This window comes from Ctenopharyngodon idella, chromosome 5 (genome assembly GCF_019924925.1).
Source record: "Ctenopharyngodon idella isolate HZGC_01 chromosome 5, HZGC01, whole genome shotgun sequence".
Taxonomy (NCBI): Eukaryota; Metazoa; Chordata; class Actinopteri; order Cypriniformes; family Xenocyprididae; genus Ctenopharyngodon; species Ctenopharyngodon idella.
This window is the reverse complement of record NC_067224.1, coordinates 4,486,536-4,512,936: the sequence shown is the minus strand read 5'-3', so window position 1 is coordinate 4,512,936 and position 26,401 is coordinate 4,486,536. Positions and strand designations below refer to the sequence as shown.

At 37.6% G+C, this 26,401-nt stretch overlaps 2 protein-coding genes across 10 annotated transcripts; one reads left to right on the top strand and one right to left on the bottom strand.

The window, feature by feature from the left end:
- Positions 1-13: 13 nt before the first annotated feature.
- si:ch211-110p13.9 (uncharacterized protein LOC562347 homolog) lies at positions 14-6,103 on the top strand. The gene is made up of 4 exons (XM_051892806.1): positions 14-330; positions 1,825-1,954; positions 2,050-2,183; positions 2,293-6,103. Exons 1-4 carry the CDS (start codon positions 208-210, stop codon positions 3,076-3,078), a joined length of 1,173 nt encoding a protein of 390 aa, XP_051748766.1. The 5' UTR covers positions 14-207; the 3' UTR covers positions 3,079-6,103.
- On the bottom strand, positions 5,976-26,401 carry rsrc2 (arginine/serine-rich coiled-coil 2). Of its 9 annotated transcripts, none has more exons than XM_051892796.1 (10): positions 26,231-26,401; positions 25,695-25,797; positions 17,809-17,849; positions 14,271-14,468; positions 14,014-14,166; positions 13,803-13,919; positions 10,974-11,050; positions 10,602-10,858; positions 8,470-8,559; positions 5,976-6,344 (listed from the first exon to the last, which is right to left on the bottom strand). In XM_051892796.1, exons 2-10 carry the CDS (start codon positions 25,791-25,793, stop codon positions 6,156-6,158), a joined length of 1,221 nt encoding a protein of 406 aa, XP_051748756.1. In that variant the 5' UTR covers positions 25,794-25,797; positions 26,231-26,401; the 3' UTR covers positions 5,976-6,155. The 9 variants fall into 9 exon arrangements, with proteins under 9 accessions (XP_051748756.1, XP_051748760.1, XP_051748758.1 ...); XM_051892800.1 differs by having other exon boundaries at positions 14,271-14,446; XM_051892798.1 differs by lacking the exon at positions 26,231-26,401 and adding an exon at positions 26,062-26,091 and having other exon boundaries at positions 14,271-14,446.

Sequence of the window (26,401 nt, the reverse complement as noted above, 5' to 3'; positions counted from 1 at the left end):
CAGAATCAGGAAGTAAATATACACTCAACCTTGCAAACAACACGGCGTCTAGGGAATATTTCATACTTGATGACCGTTCCTAAGTTATTTGCGGTTTTACAATGCTCCCCTGTATCCACGTTAAAGATTATACCTGGCATGTCAGGGCGTTTGCAATAAAACACTTAATTTCTTCACCATTTTAAATTTTCCTGTCTGTACATCATCATGACTTCTGGAGGAGTTTCTCTCATCAATATGTCATATTGGGAGAGTGGGAGGAGGAGGATACGATTCTTATATCTTACAAACAATAACTCGTTTAACGTTATTAAACCAAGCACTAATGAGGTAAGTGTACCACTAACAAAAATACCATAATACTGTTTTTGGACATGTATACATACCCTGATGAAAAACTACTGGAACCAGCCTAAGCCCGATCATATCTGATTTAGTAGGCTGGTTTTAGAGGGGTTTTGACCACTTTTTTTAGCTAACTGATTGGACTGGGACACCAGCTAAACACCAGCTTGGCCAGGCTGGAAGATCAGCTTGAAAGCCGCTAAGACCAGTCAACCAGCCTAGGCATAGAAGATTTTTCTGCATGGAAAGAAAACATGAACTGCATCGTCCTTTACTTATCATCGTAGTATGCTTTCCCTGTCTGTGTTGGTTTGCTGGTCTTAGCTGGTTTTTGATGGATGGTCAGCTGGTCTCCCAGCCTGACCAGCAAAAGAAATGGTCAAACCCCTCTAAAACCAGCCTGCAAAACCAGGTGTGACCAGGCTGGAAGACCAACTAAAGCCAGTCAGTCAGCTTAAGCGCGTTTTAGAAGTTTTTTCAGCCGGGTTTCCACTGTGGGTTCTCATTTTCCCAGTGAGCGTTCCCCCATTCTCTTGATTATTGATAAATTAAATACATGTTTACAAATCTCTTTAATTCATATCAGTTTAAAGTTGTTTGTAATCAATTATAAATAAAGTGTAGATACCATATGGAAGCGTGTTTCAGACACTTTTTTCTCAGTCAGTATTGCGAGATATAAACTTGCAATTGTGAGAAAAGTCAGAATTACGAGAAAAAAGTCAGAATTGCGAGATATAAACTCACAGTTGCAAGAAAAAAGTCAGAACAGGAGATGGTCCTCACTGCAGAACATGAGATCCAGGGGACGAGGTTGGATTCAGATCCAACTCCTCCCACTTTACATATCCCTAAACCTAACCATCTCCACCCCTTAATCCCTAAACCTACCCATCTCCACCCCCTGGATCTAGATCCAACTCCTCCCACTTTACATATCCCCAAACCTACCCGTCTCCACCCCCTAATCCCTAAAACTACCCACCTCCACCCCCTGGATCCAGATCCAACTCCTCCCACTTTACATATCCCTAAACCTACCCGTCTCCACCCCCTAATCCCTAAACCTACCCGTCTCCACCCCCTGGATCCAGATCCAACTCCTCCCACTTTACATATCCCTAAACCTACCCGTCTCCACCCCCTAATCCCTAAACCTACCCATCTCCACCCCCTGGATCCAGGTCCAGCTCCTCCCACTTTACATATCCCTAAACCTACCCGTCTCCACCCTTTGGATCTGGATCCTGGATCTCATGTTCTGCAGTGAGGAGCTACCGCAGAATTGCGAGATATAAATTCGCAATTGCGAGAAACAAGCTTCCATTAGATACCTGCTTTTTGCAGTAACATTTTTTTTTATGACCTGATGATTCCTAAAATAAATACAGTTTAATTTATTAATCTATGTACATTTATTTTGTATAGTTAGTTCCTCATTATATATTCTGTTTATTGATTCATTGGTTTATTGTGAAGGATGAGATGATCCCTCTCTTTCTTGGAGCTGATCTGTTCTCAGACACAGACGTTCGCAGTGAAAACCAACCCAGATACCATGCTAAATATGCTAAACGAGGGTTGGCAACTAAACTGGTTTTCTCATCAGGTATGTGATGATCATTTTTTTGGCCTTGGCATTAGATGATAATAGTTCATTTTCATGAACTATTAAAGGTTAATATTTACCTTTTTGCTCTCTAGACTTCAGATTCCAAGGGCTGCGACTTCCTTGTTCCAGCAACAGTCTGTGGTTCTATAGTGTTCAAGGGGTTTTTCGAGTGGCATTTGAACTGTATAACAAACAAGACCAGCTCTCAATCATGGAGTCATTTCAGGTGATTTGAGTTTGTCATTTTATGATTTTTATTTTATGTCTTTGTATCTTCACCATTTCTAATAAGTTTTTTTTTTTTTTTTTTTTTTTTAAATATTTTTGTTCGTAAGGATCTATGGAAATCTCGAATAAATGACAACAACTTAAACATGACCTATCATCTTGGTGCCCAGCATGTTCAACCCCAAAATGATCAAGAGGCACAAACAATCTTGGCAAGTAATAAAACATGTCCATCATACCAAAGCCATCGACACTCTGACGGAGGGGAAATGGACATCTTTCCAATAACCGCAGTTCAGTCAGATGTTTCATCATCTACAGACCATGACTACTGTTCCTCAACAGAGCAAACAAACTCAAGCCCATCTGCTTTACTTGCTGAGAAACTTCACAGCCTGGCGGAAAAAGTGAAGTTACTTACAAATATTGAAACAGAACAATTAAACACTACCTCAAAGGTCTTGGACTATGTTGAATACTCTATTACCGGGAGGATTGAAGAGGAAAGACTGACGGATGCCGTGATGGCCCTGTTTCAAACTCATTTTAAGAGCTACTCCATCTACTCAAGCAGTCTGCTAAAGGCAGTGGCAGGTTGGCTTGGCCAGCAGTTCAATGCAGCCAACAGCACCATAAGCCATCGGGTTGAAGGTTTTAAGGCCCAACACATTGAACACATTACGAACTTGCCACCACCAGAGGAGCTGGCAACTGAACTTTTCCCAGAGGCAATGCGGAATCTTCTTGCACACTGGATGGGACTGAGTGACGAGGCAGAAAACTGGAAACGACACAGCGAATACCCCATTTTATTGCTTATCCTAGAATTTGCCAATCACAATCTTATCACTGGAGTGGCCCATGTATTGTATTCCAGTCTAATATGCAAATAAGTATAGTTGTTTGCATATTATGTCAGTTATACATTATATGTCATGAAGGTGCCATTTTTATAGCTGTATAGCCTTAAAATTATTCCAAATAAACAGTTTACCATTAAAAGTCAAATGTTTTTTATGTCTTTTCCACACATGTTGAGGGCACAAATGTAGCATTTGGTTATACAAGGAATAAAAAGAGAGCAGTCTTGTGATTTTTAACCAAATTTTTAAGAATTTAAAAGGAAAATCTTTCATAGTAAATATCTTAATATTTTTCACTTGAAGATATAGCTTCACATCCTTTTTGCCAGCTTTTAAGATTTTTGTAACCGTGCATACTTTGTTGATTCACAAGGTAGTAAAGAAAAACTGCATAAACACAACAGACCGGTGTAGTGACAAATTGGGTCCCCCCGAAATCAGGTCTCCATTAGGACCCCATGCAATCCCATTGGTTCAAATGGCTTTTAATAGGTACTCTCTTTAGCACCTGTTTACAATTCCTACAAAATTATGTTATGTTAAACCAAAGACTATAGAATAACACAAGACGCATCACTCGTATTGTTTTGAATAGGAGAAAGTGCAACGCGTAATATGGCGGAATAAGTCCCGCCTTCAAAATAAGAGCCAATCGCCCATTGGTAAAGTCATCGAGTCACTGCAGCGGCCGTTAGAAGCTCCGGTTCCTATAGAAACAGTCAGACGCGCGCCTCCGAAATGAGGCACAAGAGACGCGCATTTAGGACTGTGCATGCGCATTAGCTTGAAAAATACCGTTTTTTGTCATGATTCGAGCGTTTAGAAACAAAATTTATGAGACAGGTGTTGTCAGATTTCAGTGAAATGACTTGTCTTAAAGGGATTTTGGTTAAACACTAGGTGCGTCCCAATTCGCATACTTATGCACTATTCTATGACGTTTTTAAGTACAAACAGTGCGAGTAGTGCGTTCACACAAAATTCCAAAAAGAAAAAGTGCACTTTAAATACCCGGATGATGCACTAAAGTAACGGAAAAAACGAAGTGTGGAATGTTGGACACTTCATGCACTCAACTGCATCGTGGCGAGAGATTGCTCAAAACTGCGCATGCGTTGAACGCCGGTGTACGTGTATGAGTCAAGTGAAGTATACTTTGCAAGGCTGTCTGTTAGCGTACGCGTAAATGAAGTAGGCATAACAGGGCTTCAGAGGCAGTATCGCTGTTTTCAGCAATGAAAACAGGCACAATCCAAATAGAGTTGCAACTGGCCCACCAAACAGACTAACTAAACATGGGGAAGGAGAGGAGCAAAGAAAGCGCAAGTAACAAACCTGCAAAGGAAACTGTACAGTCTGATGGAATATCAACCTTTTTTTCAGAAGGAACCTAATATGGAAGATATAGAGATGTTCCAATACAGTCAAACCAAAAACAAACCATATCCATTAAACCAGGAACATAACCTGATATGAATAAATAAGTTTGTTTGATCTACCAAAGGTACTAACAAATGTTGGCTTGTACTAACAGCTGCTGGCTGTCAGGGCATTCTGTAGATGCAGACCAGAATAATCACCTCCATGACCAGTCCATTCAAAAAAGTTTGAGTCTAGATAGAGCGGTCATCTCCATTATGACTGAAGCACAAAATTGCGAGAGAATGCATCATGTAGCAGCTGAAAATGTAATAACTGTACATAATGTAAGACAAATCTTCATAATGTAATTTTCTCAAAATGTAATAACATTGTGAATGCAGTTTTTTTTTTTTCATTTTATGAGAAATGCATAATGAACTCACTTGTCATGAAATAATGTTAGAAGGAAAAATTCATTTTGTATGCATTTTACAGTAATCCATAATTATAATTTCCCACAAAAGTGCACTAAACTGATGTATTATTAGTATTATACACTTCTAATGATAATTACAATAATCATGTATATTCATATTTAAATGAGGCACTTCAGTTTGAAGAGTATATTGAATGTTTTTCAATTAGATTTTGGATTTTGATTGTAACTAAAGGTGTTTAATAACAAACATTGTGAGGAAACAATACTGAGTGTACAAATATATGTTCACTGAAATAAAATCCAAGTCAGTTCACCCATTATTACTTTGTATTTCAGAGATTTACACTCATGTTGAGCAAAAATGTATTGCATTTAGGCCCATTATTACATCTAGTATCAATTCAGGTTGTGTCCATCTTTTTAACTTAATGATAATAGGCTGGTCTTTTTGAGCATCAGTTAGATTACATCGGCCAAAATGTAAAAGTTAGGAAACTTTTATTCAGGCACTCCCTAATGACCACACTAAACGAGTGCAAATTTGGCACATTGCTGACCTTCAGCTGGAACACACACAGCAGCTACTTCTAATTATTTATGTAGTTTGCATATTAAGTTAAAGTTGGCTAAACCTAACTAGGTTTAAATTGCTTATTAAAAATCACAAGTAACATTGCAATAAACTAAGATTGCATTTGTACTGTTAAAAGTCAGGGTTTCAGCTGTTTCAATCTCAATTTCTCTGTGTAACAAGCCAAATATCAAAAACGTTTGATCTTCATTTATGAGAAGTATTTTACAATACATTTCTTTGTTTTAAGTGTGAAATGTGTTGGTTCATTTTTGTTGTTACTTAAACTAATAAAATGTCTGCCATGTTATTTTGTGTTCTTAATATATTTATGTAGTAACCATTTTATTAAAAGCAAAGCATTCACAATATAGCATCGCCCCTATTACCCAAGGAAGAAACGACTTCACACCCCTTGGTCGTTGATATTTCAGGAATCGCTAGCTTCAGAGAGTTTCAATACAAACACAGTGAAATATACAATCACATTCCCCACCCAAAATCCAAACGACAGCTTTACAATATTAAACACTTTTCAGAGACCAAGCAACGATATATGTTTGAGCAATCAACTGTATTTACATGTGAATTTTGCAAAATGAATAAAACGACAGATCTGATGAATTATACATGCAGGCTAATGCACCAGCATTCTCTACAAGCACGTACAAACCAGCTTTACAGCGGCAACATCGGCCAGAATTTACAGAGACGAGAAGCACAAGTACAGAATGTTCAGACAGCATCCATGCCCCTTGATGAAAAAGAGGAGGAGAAACCGAGGCCCATTCCCCTCTGCGTGTGCGTCTGTGAGCGGGCCATCTCGTACTGGACGTCCAGGTTGCGGAACATCTCTTCCTGCTGCTGCAAGGTTTTAAGACCTTCTTCGTCAGCAGCTCCTGATGAACTGCCTTCCTCTTCACCCTATGGGGAACACAACAATCAATCAGAACATTTCTATATTAAAGAGCCCATATTATGCCCTTTTTCGAAGTCTTTGTTTTGTTTTTGGGCTCTACTAGAATAGGTTTAAGCTTGATTGTCCAAAAAACATTTTTCACATATTATACATTGTTGCAGCTCCTCTCTTCACAGTCTGTCAGTAACACACTGTTTAATTCCCGTCTCTATGAAGCCCCTCCTTCTGAATGCAACCAGGAACATGGCCCGGGGGAGAAATTAGTTCTTGGGGAACTATCCTAGTGGCTAGTTATTATAACGGAGTTCCTAGAACTATTTGGTGCGAAAGCCCCTAAGGTGCTCTGATTGGTGGGCTGGACTGGTGCGTTGTGATTGGGCAACTACTTTGAGTGTATTTGGGAAATGTTGCCCCTTACCATAATGGTGAGTTGCAACACTACTAACACGACACAACCAGGCCTCATCCTCTTTTTTTGTGTATGCCTTGGGCAGGAATTATTTAAAGTGCCCCTATTATGGATTTTTGAAAATTACCTTTCATATAGTGTGTAACATAGCTCAAAGCAAATGAAAACATCCTGCAAAGTTTTAAATCTGAAAGTGCACCATATATAAAGTTATTGTCTCTCAAAAGTAAGAGTCGACTCTGAGTCAATTAAACGAGTCGTTTGTAAAATGAATTCCAAGCCATTTCGTTGTGACGTCACAACGTTTGTGTTTGAGTTGTGTTTGAGTTTTTTGAGTCACAAACTCAAACACTGACGACTGTTTCTCAAACCTCGGGGAGATTAACGCAGGATTCACCAAACCCTTGGTCTTAAAATATGGATCAATGCCCAGTTTTTTTGGACCAGCTTGCTCCTCTGAATCTCAACCTGTAAGTATGATTAATAATTGATGTTTATATTTTCTAGCGATTGTTCAAAATTCGTAGTTTTGTATGTTATGTTGTGTAATGTACACCCTTGTTTGTATGTCTCCTGCTAACCGGCTAACTCACGTTTCTATAGTTCTGCTATTCAGATGTGGGTCCAATATTGTCTAAAAATGTGTCGATTAATGCAGCTTGTCTGTCTTATTACTTGGAGTAATGATCAAGGATGGAGCATGACTTTTGTTTACAAAAAGTGTAATGCATTATCAGCTATTCACATTTGTGCTCGGCTAACGTGGGAGTTTACAACATACAAAAACTTTTTTTCCTCTGCGTTTTTGTTATTACAGTAGCATGGAGCTCTATCTGTATTGTAATAGGATGTTAAGATGCTAGTCCGCGCTAACTAGTTGAAGTATTCTTTTTGTAAACAGTAAACACCCATTGTAATGTCAAACAATGATATAGCCATTTTTCTTTGTTAATAATTATGACAAAAAAGTCTGTGTACACATCTGGCCTAAATGTTTATCTTATGTTAGAGGTTTTCAGCTTCGCTTGGTATTCTTATACAGTTCCCACAGGCACACCTACATAAAGTATAACAGTGACGCTGCTATCACGTCTTACAAAAACTAAGGTGACACTTGCCATATAGAAACGACGTACTCCAGTCGTGATTGCTAATCAGTTTCTGGTTATCTTTCCTGTCCATACATTCAAAATGTCTTGTGAATTGATAGCTGTCATTCAGTTATAGCAATGGGTGCGCGGTGCGCGCAGTAGACCAATCACAAAGGACTGGGCCATCTGACTAATTGGAGCAGTGTAGGCTCACGGAAAGGAGGGGTTTAGAGAGACTGATTCTCTGAACTGCTTCAAACGAGTCGTTTACAAAAGATTGAAAACTCGGGTGAAATTAAATGTATATTATGAGAAAACGAAAGTGTTTTTTGACCTTGCATGCATTTAAACCTGTTGTAGGAGATTCCCAAAACAATATTAGGAACCTTAAAAAAAAAAAAAAAAAAAAAAAAAAAAAGGCATAATAGGGGCACTTTAAATGAGGAATATTGTTACGTGTTTGTCCCCTTGCACTCCTTTTTCATGCTCAAACACCAATAATACAGACTAAAGAAAGTCGAACATGTAAAACAGCATAATAGGACCACTTTAAAATATGAGATTTCTCTGTTTCATGCATTAAGAACATTTTAAATGGATAATATAATTTTAATACAGGCAAACACTTACTTTAATCCCCATAAGCTTGCGAAACTTCACATTTTGGTCTTTATTGCCAAAATTCAGCTTCTCCCAAAGCTCAGCTGTCTGTGACTTGTCCTACAACATAAACATATATTAATACTGCACAAATGCTTCGATGTCTGAAATGCTCTGAAAAACATTCTCATACTGCAACTAAATTACTTAATGAAAATTACTGACCAAGCTTAATCTCCTAACTACTGCCATTTATAAAGACTATTGTTAGGAGACAACATCATGAATGTTAAACTACCCCCTGGTTTCACAGACAAGGATTAAAACTATTCCCGGACTAAAAAACATGTTTGAGCTGTTTTAACTGAAAGCAACTTGCACTGACAGATCTTAAAATATATCAGTGTCGTTGTTTTGTCTCAAGGTCACATCAGCAATTTTTACACTAAATTTTTTACTACTAATTTATAAAAGCTATTTAAATGTCCTAATTGAACTGAGGCCAAATCCTGGCTTAATCTAAACCCTGTCTGTGAAACCAGGCCTACATGTTCTATGATGTTTAATCGCTTCTCTCCAACCGAGCACTTCATGTTAGGCTGTGTTTTTACATTCAAACGTTATGATCAATAAACGCGTTTCCACTGTCGGGCCTAAAGCGGGCGTGCTAGTGCGTGCCAGAGCCAGTCGCGTTTCCACTGTCACTTCTGGGGCTTGATCGTGCCTCGTCGGGGCTTCCTCGGGGCCAACGGCCAGGGTTTTTCGGCCCGCTGAATACCTTGGTCCAAAGCGGGCCAGCTCGGGCTTGAGGGAGTGGTTACGAACAAAGGCGGAGTTTATCTGTGTGTGGAGACGGAGGCGCCATGGATGATTACATGTAGGTGACCAGCTAACATCAGCATTAAAGACTTTTAGCTCAAAAGACAGCAGCAAGTGTTTGAAATAACTTCTGTTTGTGATCCGATGTGGATTCTGATCACCAAGACTATATAGTAAACATGGTAAATACGACGGCTTGAAGAAATCAGACAAATCATATGTAGGCTATAACAATCATGTATTTATTTTATCTGTCAGCACGTCTCGTCTCTTAACGGACTGTCTGAGATCCATATTTAGCTCCGCATTTTTCATAAAATAAAGTAACTGCAGTTTTTCGGGATTCCTCTGTTTCTCAGACTGAAAATATAACTGTCGGGACTGTCACTGGAGAGAGTGCTAAAGCTCCTCAGGTTGTATTTTTGGTGGAAAATTTGTAGAAATTATCATTCTTTGTAAATGTGATGTAAACGTACTGTCCCCTGACTACAAATAAACAGAAACAGACGCGACTGAATAAGTGCGTGTCCTCTTTCTTTTGTGAAATAACAGTAAATACCACTTTATTTCTTTGACTAATGTTTAATATGGACGCAAATTAATTCATTATGATCAATTTGTTTGGTAAAACTTCGATGCTTGGGTTTTTAAATCTTTAAACAAACAACAAAATGTCAACAAACGCCTGCTTTCATCATGTTCACTTTACGATCTCGCTAGTTTCCAGTGATTTCTTTCTGATTATTTTTCTGATAAAACTTCCATTTGTTTGTGAAATGAAGGGTTTGTGTGACGTTGTTCCAGAGAGGCGTGTTACGGGCGGGTTTTAGTAAAGTGCTGCGGAGCTTCTGGCCCAACAGTGGAAATGCAGCGTAAATTTTGAGCTCTGTGCTACAAGTCCGGGGTTATTAGCCTAGCCTGGCCCGCTGAAAGCCCTGGCTCGCACTGGCCCGACAGTAGAAAAGCGGCTAATGATCACAGAGAAAACAGGCTTTTTTCACTCCCACTAGTTGGCACTAATCTGCCTTCAAAAATCAGATTTTAAAGGCATGGTCTCTATTTTAACATGAAACACTGCTTTAATCAAAAAGAAAAAAAAAATTGTATTAAAAAACATTTATCATAATTATTGCATAAATGTTAATTAGTACCATGAAATTCTCTCAAAACACAAAATAAAAAATATCATTGAACAAAAATATATTACATCGATTTTACTGGGGGGAAAAAGTTACATTTCAGGTGTTCGGTCACAGACGGCTGCGTTTGTTCATTTTATATTGTATGATATAACTTGGCAACAACCCTATTAAAATCTATAGAGCAGCAACTCTTGTCCTCACCCCTTCTTTCTTCCCCTGCCACAACATCTTCCTCTTCTTCTCCTGCTCCGCAAACTTCATTGGGTTGACCGCTGAGGGATTGTAGTAGCTTGGCACAGCAATGCCAGTCTCTGCCAGCGTCTTGGCCTGAAGCGCTGCCATCTGAGCAGCCATTGCGATCTGGGGCGTGACCTGTGTGCCAGAGGCCAGCAGTGCTGCCACGTTCAGGGCTGGACCAGGTGCGGCGGTGACCGTATCGCACAACAGTGGAGCAGCTGCTGTTGGGGAACAACCAACAAACCATCAGATGGAGACAGTGCTGACCTCTGCTGCAGAGGGGTCAGATGTGAAGCTATTACACCAATAGCCATGTGACTTGTGGCAGTTACTTGCCTGCTGCTTGCTCTTGCTGCCGTTTTTCCAACAACTCCTTTTCTTTCTGTTCTTGAAGCTTCTTTGCTCTCTCCAACCTAAGAGCGTGAAGTAAATGTGTTTAAGGAACATGAAGACCAGAAAGCAGTTAAAATTTCACTAATCACCTAGTTGGATACTTCAGGTGGTTTTCACACTGGGCACGTTTGCTTCAGTCCGAAACGGAGTGTGATTATTCTCGGCACCACCGCAGTGTTGGTCTGCTTTCAGACCCATTGGATTCTACAGGTGCATTTCCATTCATTTTGCATTACAAACAGCAATGGCTTGCACAATGCAGGTCACTATATTTTTGAGTTTATTAATTTGGTTCTATTATGAGCAACAGAGTAAACGCCACTTGCATCAACGTGAGACACAAGACGTAATTCATCTGACGCCTGGGGGAAGGTGGCTTTATACTGTTCGCAAAGTCTTCTTTTGAGGAGACAGCTGATTATAAGCAATACATTAGCAACTCTGATTACATTTGCATGCTCGTATCCATGGTGAAGTCATAACCACTGTCATCCCCTATGCATGTTTCATGGACCTAATGATGTCATTGTTAGCTAAAATGCATGTGCAAGTTATGTTACTTAGAAACAAGAGCACACCTGAGTCATTTACATTAATCACATAAGCCATTTCCATCCATATATTTGTTTGTGAATTTTGGGATACTGTATTAAAAAAACAACACTGGAAGGAAATGGCAAGATATGCATAAATTATTAAAATACACAGAAAAAATTTTTTGCACTCAATCGAAGACATGCACATAAACTTCAATGGAAACACATTTACTGACTAAATCCCTCGATGGGCAAAAGAAAAAAAAAAAAAAAGAAAGAAAAATAACACTCAGGTGACTTTGCCTCAGAGAATGTGATTGGATAACTGGACTAACCAGCAGATCAGTTTCACTGCACAGCATTGTTATTTTGGTTGAAGCCTGTCATTTGATATATTGACCTCCCAGAAGTGTCTCACGTGATTGTGTTCTCAAACACCAGGCATCCGAACGCAAGATAAAACAACATCGTTTTATTGTGTTGGGTCTGTGTGTTTTGAGCCACAATTAATTTAGGATGTATGAAAAAAGAGCCACACTGGCTTCCCCGATTGCAGCAACTTCCATTTTTATTACAGAAATTTTCTTCACAGGAAGTGACAGTTTTGTTCTCTTGAACACATGGGATGGAAATGGTGCTTTATTCGCAGATGTTATGTGATATGCCAATTCTGCGCATAAGTTAAATTCGCAACTTTGGATGGAAACGTAGCTATGGTCTCAGGTTCAACAACATCATCTGCCTCCTGAACTGCATGTCAGCATTCACGTGCTCTTTATCAGACTAAACTGCCAGTGTGAAAGCCTGTTAAAACCCTCTCAGAAAAGTTGTGTTTCTTAATTCGTCTCTACTTAAACGTCAAAGCAGTTATTGGCTGCTGTTAGCAGTGATCACGTTAATATGCAGAGACTACAGGTTTGTGGGGTGTTGTTGAGACAGTAAGTTGCTTATATGTTGTTTAAATAAACTGATTTAGTAAATAGGTAGAAATACAACCGATTTTGACAATATTTCTAATAAAACAGTTGTAACCTTTTCTTGGGCGTGGTTTACACCTGGTTTTAAGATGCGTTTTGGTTGATCGGATCATAAATGGATGACGCTAAATACAGGTGTAAACGGGGTCTAAAATGTTTTGAGCCTGCCCACTTTTGACCAGATTGATTTTGTAGTGGAAACGCTCATGTGGTCGAATGAGTTTGAACAGCCATTCTCTGCCTACTGACCAAATGCGTAAACATTATGAGAAGTGCAGTAGCCAGACGGGATTTAAACTTTGCTGGCTGAAGACACAAGTTTGGTTTGAAGATGAAAAATGTACCAAGCACAATGTTCTCTCACCATTCTCACCGCGTTCGGCAGATCTTGCAGCTGTCAGAGCAGAAATTAAATCTCCTGCTTTCCGTATGATTTTCTGTCATCTCCGGTCGCGTTCAAATATAAATTGCTAAGCTTATTTCGTCCATTAGATCGAAAGACCTGAAAAAACCCATACTTTTACCCACTCATAGACCCTCCCCTTGAAGAAATCAGGACAAAAGTGGTTGAAAGTGGACAAGAGATTAATTAAAACATCAGGTGTAAACGGGAATGTGTCTCCCTCTCGTCTACTTGTGATCCAATCGACCAAAACGCATCTTAATACCAGGTGTAAACAGGGCCTATACACATACACACAATATACAACAAAAGTGAGTAAACCTGCTTTAATTCTAATTTGACAAATAGAGTATTTCCTCTTATGAACAATCGAAAACAAACACCTTAGTAAGACAAACTCAACGCAACAAAAGTGAGGACACCTGTTCAACTTACAAGTAATACAATTACTGTAAGGTGATACAAGTCGATATGAAACAGAAGATGCGACGGTCTTTTCTTCCCTCTAGTGACGTATATCGTGTGAAATAGCTTCTCGGACAAGAAAAAACGTAGGGCGGGACTTGACTTTGTCTATTGGGAATTGACTGGATGGTTGTGGTTCGCTATTGGTGTATCTCATGTGAGTGACAGGTTGTCACGCCCTGCGCCAGTAAACACATCATCAGAGAAGAGAAGAGATGTCACTGGAAGAGGGAGGGGAAATTATTTTGATTAAAGATTGAGGGCATATGAATTGATTTTGATTTCACGGAGACTTTAAGTGATATTGCACAGGTGTGTACTCACTTCTGTTATATTCTGTGTATAAAATCCAAATAGATTTTGTGCTTCCAGGACACAGATGCCACTCTACCTTCTAGCCAATGCTTCCTGAGCATCCATGGCTGTGTTTCTACCCCTGAAGGTCACAGGGCTAACTGACCGACTGCGACTTTTTCTCCGCGCTTTCTCTGTCCTCTTCTTCTTCTCCCTAGATAAAATCGGACCATCTCACGGTTTAAGCACAAATCAGCATTTTCATTCACGAAAAAAAAAAAAAAATCAAACATAAAATCTTTGTCCACCTGCTCTTGCTACGGCTCCTGCTGCGATGTTTGTGTTTGCTTCTGGAGTTTGATCGAGACCTGGCCCGTCTCTTCTTGTCACGACTCCTTGATCGCCTGTCACCACTGCGTGAGCGAGATCTTCTTTTGTCCCAGTTTCGACTATGATGTCGTCTTCAGGAAAACATTAATTCACATCTAAGCACACTAAGCCTTAACACATTCACTTGTTGCATGAATTAAATCAAATCAAAATGACAAATGTCAGATGAAACTACCTTTCCTTTGAACGGGATCTTGATAGGCTTCTTGGCCTGGAGGACTTCTTGTCTTTTCTGCGATGTCGCTCCTCCACGTCTTCAGACAGCCTGTCACGGCCTTTATCCGACGGCTCCATCTGCTCCTCTGATCCACTCTGACATTTCAGAGCTTTCTCAGAGTCTTTCTTCCGTGCCTGTTTTAAGAAGAATTGGTCTCTTTCAGGAAAATAGTGCAATAAAGAGAGTTAGTAAGTTGGTTTAAGAACAACTTGCCAAAATAAAAACACTTTTTAAACTATAAAAGCCCTTCCACCACCATCCGAGTGCAGCATGTACAGTTACATTTAACACAAATGAGTGCATTTAACCAGCACATTTACACCTAGTTCAGTACCAAAAAAAAAAAAAAAACACGGGAGATCTTTGTCTACCAGAGGGCAACAACTTCATTGTGAGAATTCAACAGATTTCAATCATTTGAACTGGCATTTTCTTTTCTTGTTTATCTATTACACAAAGTCAACATGAAATCAAAATGAACCCCATTTACTTGCATGTTCCTGGTAGTGCTGGGCGATATGGCAAAAAAATAAAATTGTTTTTTTCAGAACAATTGTCAGATTCATGATTTTTAATTTATCTCTGTAAAAAAACCTCATTGCTTGACTGGCTACTCTCTGCTGTCTCAGACGACGACATCTTTGTCCTGTGTCAGCCACCGTAGCTTCTCTATGTATTTCAAAAGGGAGGGTGGACTGAGCCGTTGGTTGCAATTTGCGAGCGGTGGACTGAGCCGTTGGTTGCAATTTGCAACCTGACCACTAGATGCCGCTAACATTTACACACTGGACCTTTAGTAATAGGCTATTATTAACAGCAAATGCTTTGTAAAAACAGAAAATAGCAGCACCTTTCCGCCTGTCACACTTATGCAAATATGAAATACCAAACATACAGTAGTAGTTCTTTACAGGTTTTTGCATTCCATTGTGCTATTTTTCCTATTACTTAGCGGAATGTTTAGCGCAAGTGTTTGGCTCTGACGGCATTCTAAAAACGTGGCGGTCAAGTTCAATTTGCGTTTAATAACTTTGCTTTTTTTTTCCCCATTCCACTGCCCACATCTTGTTCCCCCCCCCCCCCTCACACAAAACGCATTTCTGACTGAACATCCACTTAAGACTCTGTGTTCATAGAGCGTCACACGAGAGCAGTTAATCAGGCGCGACATTATGTGGTCGGATCATTTTTTTCTCTTAACGGATATCATCATTGCTGAATTGTTAACAAAATCGTGATTTCTCGATGTAAAAATAATGAAATCGAGGCAAAACATTACATTTGAATTATTTGGGAGGAAAAAAAAAAAAAACCATAGCCCAGCCCTACTTCCTGGTCTTATTCTACTTGACTTATCGGTCACATTGTACACATTTTAGCTAGCCACTGTCTTGGTTCCCAGCAGGGAGAGTCTCAAAATATGGTCTAAATATATATTTTTATTCTTTCCACCATACATCTCCACATATCTGACCACAAATTCAGATTTGGCCCCAATTGAGTCAATTCAAGAGGAATAAAATTCATTTTGATACAGAATACTGTTTCATTCTGAAATATGTCACATTATGGAAGTAAATTGGGTTGGGAATGCGGTTTCATGTTGACTTTAAATGGCATTTTACATGATACGAGAAAAACTTATTGCAATCTTGCCACCTCTTGTGTGTACAGGCACGCTGTCATATATACGATAAGCAATGTAAAAAACGGAAGCGCAAGTGGTTGAAATGATAATCAATGATTGACCGCTTGTGCAAGTGAACGAAAAAATCGTATTTCTGACATGATTACAGTTTAAATATCGCATGATGTTGCACGCAAGTGAGAGCTAATACAAAAAAAAAAAAAAAAAAAAAAGGTACATGTATTTATTAATTTTATGCGTAATGGCATTTATTTCTCCATAAAATGTGTGGGTGTTCATTTATGAAATGCAAAGATAATACTGCTATACAAAAGGCAAAACTAAGTAACAACGGCAATTAAAAAAAAATGGTTTTAAAGTTTGGGTTAAAGTGGATCATATTTACTGCAGCAGGGTTATCATCATGAACTAAAACTATTAAAAATATTTCTGTCAATTGAAATAAAGGTAACACTTTACAATAAGGCCTCATTCGTTAACATTAGTTACTGTTAATGTATTAACAAACAATGAGCAATATATTTGTTATAGTATTTATTAATCTGTTAATATTAGTTAATAAAAATAGTCGTTCATTGTTCACGTTGGTTCATAGTGCATTAATAACTACAACTTTTGATTTTAATAATGTACGAATAAATGTTGAAATTAACATTAAGATTAATAAATGCTGTAGAAGTGCAGTTCATTTTAATTCATGTTAACTAAAGTAGTTAATTAACATTAACTAATGAAACCTTACTGTAAAGTGTTACCAAAATAAAGCTAAAATAAAATATAAATATTAGTTGAAAAACTTGAACTGAAATAAGTTTGTTGCAGCACTAAAATTATTAACTGGAAATAACTAAAACAGAAATTAAATTAAATGAAACCTAAAGAGCAATATTTAAAAACAACAACTAAAAATAATAAAATGACAAAAGCACATGAACACGAAATTACTAAAAAATGTAACTAAAATTAACATGAAAACAAAAAAAATAATAAAAGCTAATTCAACGTATTAATAAAACTAAAATAACACTGTACTGCAGTTTTCACACTCAGCTAAAGAAAAATAATGTTAAATCCCTGTGTTTAGACTTTGTAGGGCAGAATAGGTTAACTAAATATTAAATATAATTTAATTTGAATAAAATAATCTCAGCAGCTGCGGTTGTACACAACAAAGTGGCATGATTCACGAGAATGAGCCTGTTCTACCTCCTGCCCTGCTCTCCCATTGAAAACGAACTTACGTCACCGCGTACAGCGTAAAAAGCCAATTATGACCAAATTCATCAGAAAAATAATTTCAGTGTGCGCAACTTGTTTTAAAACGTATTATAAAATTGTGCAAATCTGCATGCATTCACATGGGGAATGGCCACTCATTTTTTTAATTGCAATTCTGAGCTGTTATATAAAAAAAAAGGGGTTGTGAGACAAAAAGAGATCTTTTTATAGGCAAATAAGTTTAAATGACTGATAGTTACCTGTCCAGGTAGTAGGCATATAATTTTGCTATCTGTCAGCAGCGTCTTCTGTTCAGAGTGTCTCTTCGTGCATTAGCACGCTGAGTGTAATTTATTATACAAATGTTATCATATGATCTAAAATACAGGACGTTAAAAAAGCTCCCAAACAGACATTTCTCTCCATCTGTTATCAAAATTTATATAATTTAAGATTACATGCACTTGTGATTAAGTAAGTGCTTTTCTTCTCAGTCTGGCATTTCATTCCTATCTGTCTAAGCTGCATACTTACCACGGGCTAAAACTAGAAATGCCAGCTGTAAAACTAATGATGATGTGACCAGTTTAATTTAGGTCTACATGACATCAATGGACTAAAATTAGTTACCTCTTTGCTTCTGCTGTGGCTTCGTCTGTGCCTCTTGTCTCCTAAAAGACAAAAAAAGACACAAATTATGATTGTTTGAAGGACACTGGAGGATTTAAATTACATGTAACTTTTTAAAAATTCACAGCCTGTATGGTCCGGATCAAATTGACCCTATTTGGATTCAATACAATTCCCCAAAAATCACACTATGAAAAAAACAAAAAAACAAAAAAACAACAACATACAATCATGTACAAATAATTACATTTTAACATCAACACTTTTCACACATTGCAAAGAATAAATATCTGAATTTATGATTTATAAAAATGTTTTTAACCACTATTTTTAAGACTGCCCCTCCCCACATCTGTGGGACACTTGCCATAAACCTAAAGTAATCTTAAACTATATATATCATTTGAAAGCTTTCACTCTAGTTTTCATATTTGATGACTGATATTTCAAAAGAAATGACTGAGCAAAAGATAAATAGAGATAGATTCTTCATTTGTGATGTGGTGCCAAACTATAAGACACTCTGATTTTTTCTGTGTTTTAGGGATTTAGATCAAATTAAATATTAACATTACTGCCCAAACTTCTTCTGAATATGATGTCTACTTCATAAATATTTTGAAAAGTATGGAAAAATATGGTTCAGATCACTCAAACCATATATGGAAATAGAAGAGTCCTTATATGGTCACCGTGGAGTCTTCTAGTGGAAAAGTTTGGTACTGCGCACAAAAAAGTTCTTTTTTTGAGATACCAACCTAAAATTTGGAACAGAACTTCAGATATTTAGCTTTGATTTTCTTGAAGTTTTAGAGTTGAACATGTTTTGTAAAATATATATTTTATATAAAATATAAAAAAAGATCTATTTTATATATTTTACATTTTCATAAACTTTTTTTAAACTTTACTTTTACAATAATCTGTGAAGTGTTTTCTTTAAAAAAAAATACCGAACTTAAGTCTGTGCTCTGAAGTATTCAAGATTTTTAACAATTTAAGTTGGAAGTCATTTTCATGTCTTTGCTCAAAAGTGGGAAAGACAGTTAACAGGTAAAACAACTTTTTATTTTCATAAACTTTAAAAATAAAAAGTTGTTAAACTCAGCAAGACACTGGCACTTCAGGAAAGCTCTGACTAGGGCTGCACGATATATCGTTTTAGCATCGAAATCGCGATGTGCGCATCCGTGATTGTCACATCGCAGGATGTGCGATGTCTAGTAGAGATCATTAATCCGTATGGACCAGACACCACGGTTCAAAACGCATGTGATTCTCGGATTAAATTGCAACGTTGTCCATCATACAAGGAAAGTTTATCATTTGAATGTGTTTTAGGTCCTGTCAGTTGAAACATTCAAGACATTTTAAACCAAAGTGCACACACGCGCAGACACAAATACAGCCGTGCAGATGCACGTGAACACTGAATGCCATTCTCTTCTCCGTCTATTTCTGCCTGAACGGACATATACATGCAAAAAAAAAAAAAAAAAAAAAAAAAAAAAAAAAAAAAGTAAAAGATCGACTATCCTCAAAAACACAATTGATTATGACTTAGGTGAACTAAACAATTGAGAAAGAAAACCAGATGTGTAACAGTATTTTGGGTCCGCACCACGTATTCGGTCTTAAAGTGACAGCAGCCCCTGCTGCTTTCAGTGTCATGAATGTTAATCAAACAACAAAAGACAGAGAGAAATCACTTTTGTAGATTTAACACAGATTAATTATGTTTAATTTATACAGTGAGACTATGCAGTTATTTTTCATTTGATTAAATTTATGTACCTGAATACTGTTTGACTTGGAAAATATAAAGCACTATTTATTTCATTTGTATCTTTGCTCTATTATATTTATCTATGTTTGTAATTTGTTTTCTATGCATATTCACTCACTTACAAAATCACCCCAATCATACTAGAATGATTCATTCTTTCCAAATAGAGCTATTCAAGTCATCTGGTGAATTTTTTTCATATCGCAAAATATGTCACAGAAAAACAGTATCGCAATGTCAGTTTTTTTCCAGCCCTAGCTCTGACTTACAAAGACCTGCATTCACCTCTGACACATCAGTTTGATACTGTAATCATGGTTTGATGATGCACGATCATCAAACAGCAAAGTAGAGTCTGATTTAAATGATTGTTTGCTCCTTTATCTGTTGCTGGTTTGAGTGCCACATGCACATTCATTTAGTGAAGTTCAACAGAGCATTGAGCAGAGTTTAGGGGAAAGCCAGAATGCATATCCATCGACAGAAACATACATTAGCCTAACTTTTTTTTTTTTTTTTTTTTTTTTTTTTCAACAAACCGTATTATGTGTATTCAGATAAGAGATGAACCGTGCATGCCGAACCGTGTGAGTAGAACAGTAAGGTTTTTTTTTTTTTTTACTGAGAACCGTTATACCCCTAAAACAAGCCCTATATAACTGGAGAGAAAGAGACAAGTCTGCGAGAGGCAGGTGTGTCACTTCGCCGTCGGAGAGAATAGAGCGAGAACATGCAGCTGACATTATTGCCTGTGCCGCCGACAACAAAACGGTTCAGCTCGGAATCGGCAAGATGTGAGACTGATCGGCCGGTCACCGATCCGGGCTGATCATGTGGAAAATCGGCCGATTCCGATCCCTGGCCGATCGTTTGGTGCTTCTCTACTTTTGATACTTCACTTGAACCAAATAGTATAACATCATTGTTATTATATGTGTATTTTAAGTCATTTCAAAGGCTATTTTTTGCTTAGGTCTATTTTTATTACCACAAAAATATCTGATTACCTGATTAATCATCAAAAAAAAATCAACTGATGACTCAATTACCAAAATAACCCCTACTGACAGCCCTAATTTGCTTATCTTCTTACTACTACAGCATTTGATCAGTGACAGATTTATAATTAAGGGAGAAAGAGAAAGACCATTTAAATGTTTATGTAGCAGTATTTAGATGGACTCAAGGCTAACACAAGCTGGGATTTGATTCCTGACAAGGTATGGAGAGACATTGCGATTTTGATCATAATTCATGTGTTTGGGCATAATGTAGCCAGTGGAGTGTCCATGTAGTGACCTAAAACATCACTGGCCACCCAAAAAGTTTGATGTATGATTGGCTATCTCTCATGATAGAGGTAGGACCTTCAATAAGGCAAGTGAAGATTAGTGACTGAAATAACAGCACCATCTAGCAAAGCGGAGCATCACTATTATTATCTCAAATGCTGCCGTTTAATTTTAATATCCAAATGTTAGTGAGAAGAAAAATAAAAATAAAGAACTTTTAGTATCAATCAACCTTCATATGCAATGGACAATGGTTCTGCTCATCTTTGGCATCTCCTTTGTAGGCATCTTGAGTAAAACAGTTCTATATTTAATGAAGCACATACAAAAGATCTGGAGCCGTATTCACAAAACATCTTAAGGCTAGAAGTAGCTCCAAACTTGCCGATTTAGGAGAAACTCTTAAAAGTAATGGCTGTGTCAGTCATTCTTAGCAAGCAGCCAATAAATAATGATATACTAACTCTGTAGCCACACCTTAGTAACATTCAGGGCACCCTAGCAACCGTACAGCAAACTTAACAGCATCTCAGCCTCAGATCATCGTAAAAACATGTGGTTGGGCTCTTTTAAAAAGTAATCAACAGGCTTTAGGTTTTACCCTGACAACTGCCTAGCCAACCATTTAGGAGAGCCTAACAACCTGAACAAGTCATAACTAGACAAGAAGATCGTTAGAGATATGAGGATGGGCCCTTTTGAATAAATATCACCTTGCCAATGTTGTAGAAAAAGTGTTCTCTCTTTGCAAGAAATCTCCCAAAGTCAAGATGTTCCAGATGTCAAAGATCAGACTTTACTATTCCAGTCAACAAAGCTGAGATGCCAGCTGTACATCTAACAGTCTCAATCGCAGCTCTCTCTTTTATACAGTTCTAACCTGTTCGGAAAAATGAGTGTACATATAGGTACTTTCCAGCTTTTTGTCCATCCCCATTTCAGTGCTTCCCACACATAGACTTTACTTGGGCGGGCCGCCTAAGTATATTTGGAGACACATTTATGCTTTTATTATTTTTATCCTCTTATACTTTTGTATCCGCCCAAGATAATGAAACCATCCGTGATCGATTAACTAGTGGAAAATCTAGCCTTGCCCTAAGCGTTTCATACCTGCTCGTTCTGTGCGCGATAACTGTTTAGTCCCGCTAATTACCACGTGCGCTGCAGAGGCACGGTGGATATTTCACAAAGAGCGCTGCATGTTGCAAAGTCACAAGGCGGCGCTGTTGCGCGTTCTACACTTCTACAGGCTCACGCAACAGCGCTTCAGACTGCTTCAAAGTGATTCTCAATCAACGAAAAGCGCAGATGTATGCCAAACGATTGCTAATGAACTCAAGTTGATGAATTATGACAATGTCTACTTTATGGCCTTTATATAATATGTTTTAGACGGTTGTAAGAATATGAAGGATCAGCCCGCAATTGTGTAGACATGTCAAAATAAGAGTCCTGGTGTGTTTATAATTAAGTCACACGCTAAGTTTTTTTTTTTCTTCTTCTGGGCATTATTGGTATTTTGGTTACACAATCAATTGTATTTAATTTGATTTCCATTTAATTCATAGTAAATTATTGTAGTCTGCACCACAGGAAGAAGAGACTAAGAACATTATTTGACCCATATATTATTCATTATATAAATTTTACTTGTAAAATCTTTGTCCCATTCACTAAGAGAGACACTATATGACATAGCAAGGAGAACATAGGAAAAGGATAACCATTTAAATGCTGTAATTTTGCATAATTTACAATGCATAATAATGCATAATATTAGCATACTATTACATGTAATTACATACTATGTAATTAACATTAATTTCAATAAATAAAAATACTGTTAAAAAAAATCACACATTATTTGTTGTTTGTCACATGTAGTAGACCATTTTTGTGCCGTGGGTATAGGAGGATTTTTCACCCAGCTACCACCGCAAGTATATTTCAAACCTGTGGGAAGCACTGCATTCCTTTTGCCACAGTTGTTTTTTAATCTTTGCAGCCTCTTTTTAATGGTGGCGCACTGCCAACTACTTTTTATCAAAAGAACATTTACAACATTTAAATCAAGAGAGCAGCCTAATACTGAACCACACGGAGACTGGTGCAGGTCATATAGTGTGTGTAACAGAAGCCTACAAATTCCTGGTTTTATTTATATTACTCCCAGGCTATTCTACAAACACATACTATATTTCTAACATAAAAATACTATACCAACTGTGAAGCCACACCCTAGCAAGTTAGCAACCGTATAGTAAAATTAAGGGGCCATATTTTGGCACCAGAACAGTACTGACATGGGGGTGAACTCTTCAGACATGGTCAAGCACACAGTTTTAAATATTACTATGGAAACTGTTTTTCCATGCTCTAGCAACCATTTACAGCAGTAAATAGGCCATAATATTGCCATAGTATGCAAATATTTCTGTAGTATTACAGCTGAACACAACAGTGTTAGATAGACTTACAGGAAAAACATAACACATTATTTCATTTGTATCTTTTTCCTATAGTGTTTGTCCTATTGTTTGTAATTTTCTTCTTTGTTTTTTACTTTTTATCAATTAATTCTTTGAGGACTTTTTACTTAAATAATTTAGCCTAGTATTTCTACTGTGATGCTGAAATTGGTGTCAAAAAAAATGTGAAATTTCACTGGTATCTAAAATTTTGATATCATAGCAACCTTATTTCCAAGAAAACACTTTACATATCGCTAGTGTGGAAAAAAAAAAAAAAAAAAAAAAAAAAAACTCAAATACCCATATACAGTGCTCAGCATAAATGAGTACACCCCCTTTGAAAAGTAACATTTTAAACAATATCTTAATGAACACAGAAACAATTTCCAAAATGTTGACAAGACTAAGTTTTATATAACATCTGTTTAACTTATAACATGAAAGTAAGGTTAATAATATAACTTAGATTACGCATTTTTCAGTTTTACTCAAATTAGGGTGATGCAAAAATGAGTACACCCCACTGAAAGTCTCTGGAGCAAAGCTAAATTTTAGACTACAAATGTCTAATTTAACAAGAATTCAACCACAGGGGAGTCTAATTATTCATTACACAGGTGTCCAGCAGACAGTTGACTATAAAAGGGTGTTAAAACCCCTTCCCATTTCATGCTGTCAGCAATGGCACCACATGGAAGAGAAATGTCACAAGACCTGAGAAAGAAAATAATTTCTTTACACCAGAAAAGTGAAGGCTACAAGAAGATCAGCAAAGCTTTACTTATCAGTCAGAATACTGTAGCAAAAGTGGTACAAAATTTTAAAAAAAGATGGAACTGCAACCATCTCTCAGAGACGTCCAGGTCATCCACGGAAGTTAACACCTCGACAGGAGCATCTTCTGATGAGAAGGGTTGAAGAAAATCGGCATGCAAGTTCACTGTAGTTATCTAAAGTAGAAGAAAGCCAAACTGGGGTGACTGTTTCCCGTGACGCAATTCTGCGTACACCGCAGAGGAATGGCATGCATGGGTGCCGTCCACGAAAGAAGCCTCTCCTATAGCCCAGGCACAAAAAAAAGCTCACCTAGAGTTTGCCAGGGCCCATGCTGACAAAGATGAAGACTACTGGGACTCTATACTCTGGAGTGATGAGACCAAGATAAATGTTTTTGGAACTGATGGCTTGAAAAGGTGAGGAATACAAAGAAAAATGCATGGTGCCTACAGTGAAACATGGTGGTGGCAGTGTCCTTATGTGGGGCTGCATGAGTGCTGCTGGTGTCTGGGAGCTGCATTTCATTGATGGCATCATGAATTCACAGATGTACTGCTCTATACTGAAAGAGAAGATGCTACCATCACTCCGTGCCCTTGGTCATCGTGTACTTTTCCAACATGACGATCCTAAACACACATCTAAGGCCACTGTTGGATTTCTGAAGAAGAACAGGGTGAAAGTGATTCAGTGGCTCCTGATCTGAACCCAATCGAACACCTATGGGGAATTCTGAAGAGACAAGTTGAGCATCACTCTCCATCCAGCATCCAGTCTCTAAAAGAGGTCATTCTTGAAGAATGGAAAAAGATAGATGTTGCAAAATGTCACCAACTTGTTCATTGGTGCTGTCATTAAAAATCATGGAGGCCATACAAACTACTAGATGTAGTAGTTTTTGTTGTGGGGTGTACTCATTTTTGCATCACCCTAATTTGAGTAAAACTGAAAAATGTGTAATCTAAGTTATATTATTAACCTTACTTTCATGTTATAAGTTAAACAGATGTTATATTAAACTTAGTCTTGTCAACATTTTGGAAATTGTTTTTGTGTTCATTGAGATATTGTTTAAAATGTTACTTTTCATAGGGGTGTACTCATTTACGCTGAGCACTGTAAGTCATTTGGTCATATTGACCAAAATAATCGTGATTATGATTTTTTTATTTTATTTTTTATTATTAATATTATTATTAATCGAGCAGCCCTAGACTGCATACAATTATAGGGGTATGAATTCATCCTGTTAGATGTTTACTAAAAGTTTATGGGGGTTGTTTTAATGAGAATGACTGCAACATGACATTAATACATTTGCCCCAGGTTTCACAGAGGCTTAAAATACATGTTTGAGCTGTTTTAACTGAAAGCAACTTGTACTGACCTATCTTAAAATATGTCAGTGCCATCGTTTTGTCTCAAGATGCACACCAATAATGTTTTGTTTTTTTCGCAGTGTACGTTTATAAAAGCTACTTAAATGCCCTAATTGAACTAAGGCCTAATCCTGGCTTAGGCTAAAAGCCCTGTCTGTGAAACCGGGCCTTGGTTTACCTGACTTGCGCTTTCGCTCCACTGAGCGCGATCTGGACCGTGAACAATGCTTCGAGCTCCTGGATGTTTTGCAGGTTTCCAAGCCGAACTCGTCGTCATTTGCCTGATAAATCACAAATATAAATATAAAAATCGAGCTTCACTGTTTTGTTAAACATGTAAAGAATACAAAAGCATTAAACCACTCGATAATGAACATTTACATTACTTTGTACAATTGCAGTGTTAGCGACTACTAAGGACTGAGTCGAATTAGCTAGCTAATCGCCGCCTGTTTGCGTGCATTACGTGCTGGATGGCAAATTCTAACAAAAATAAATACCTTCATCATCTCAAATACACTCTAATTTTAAACAAAATGGGTTACCATTTTAGTTCGCATCTTTGTTTTGAGCGATTCAATCTTTTCTATTTAGCTTAAAGTAGGCTATCCGCCATTTTCCGAGTACAGAATGCAACCCATCAATTACTGTTTCATTATGTGCTTCTGTCGAATATGATCTTGCCCAAAACAATAATCAAACAAATGTACTTGCCGCCATGTTAACGAATAAAGAGACGAATTAGTTGTATCCCTGTAGTTGGCAGCAAAATTCGTTAAGCCTCTTCTATCATCCGTTTCTTTAGCGGTGGAACAATACCCGGATGTTCTTCTTCTTCTTCTTCTCCGGATATTCACAGAAAGCTGCAAATGCAGAGCGCCACTC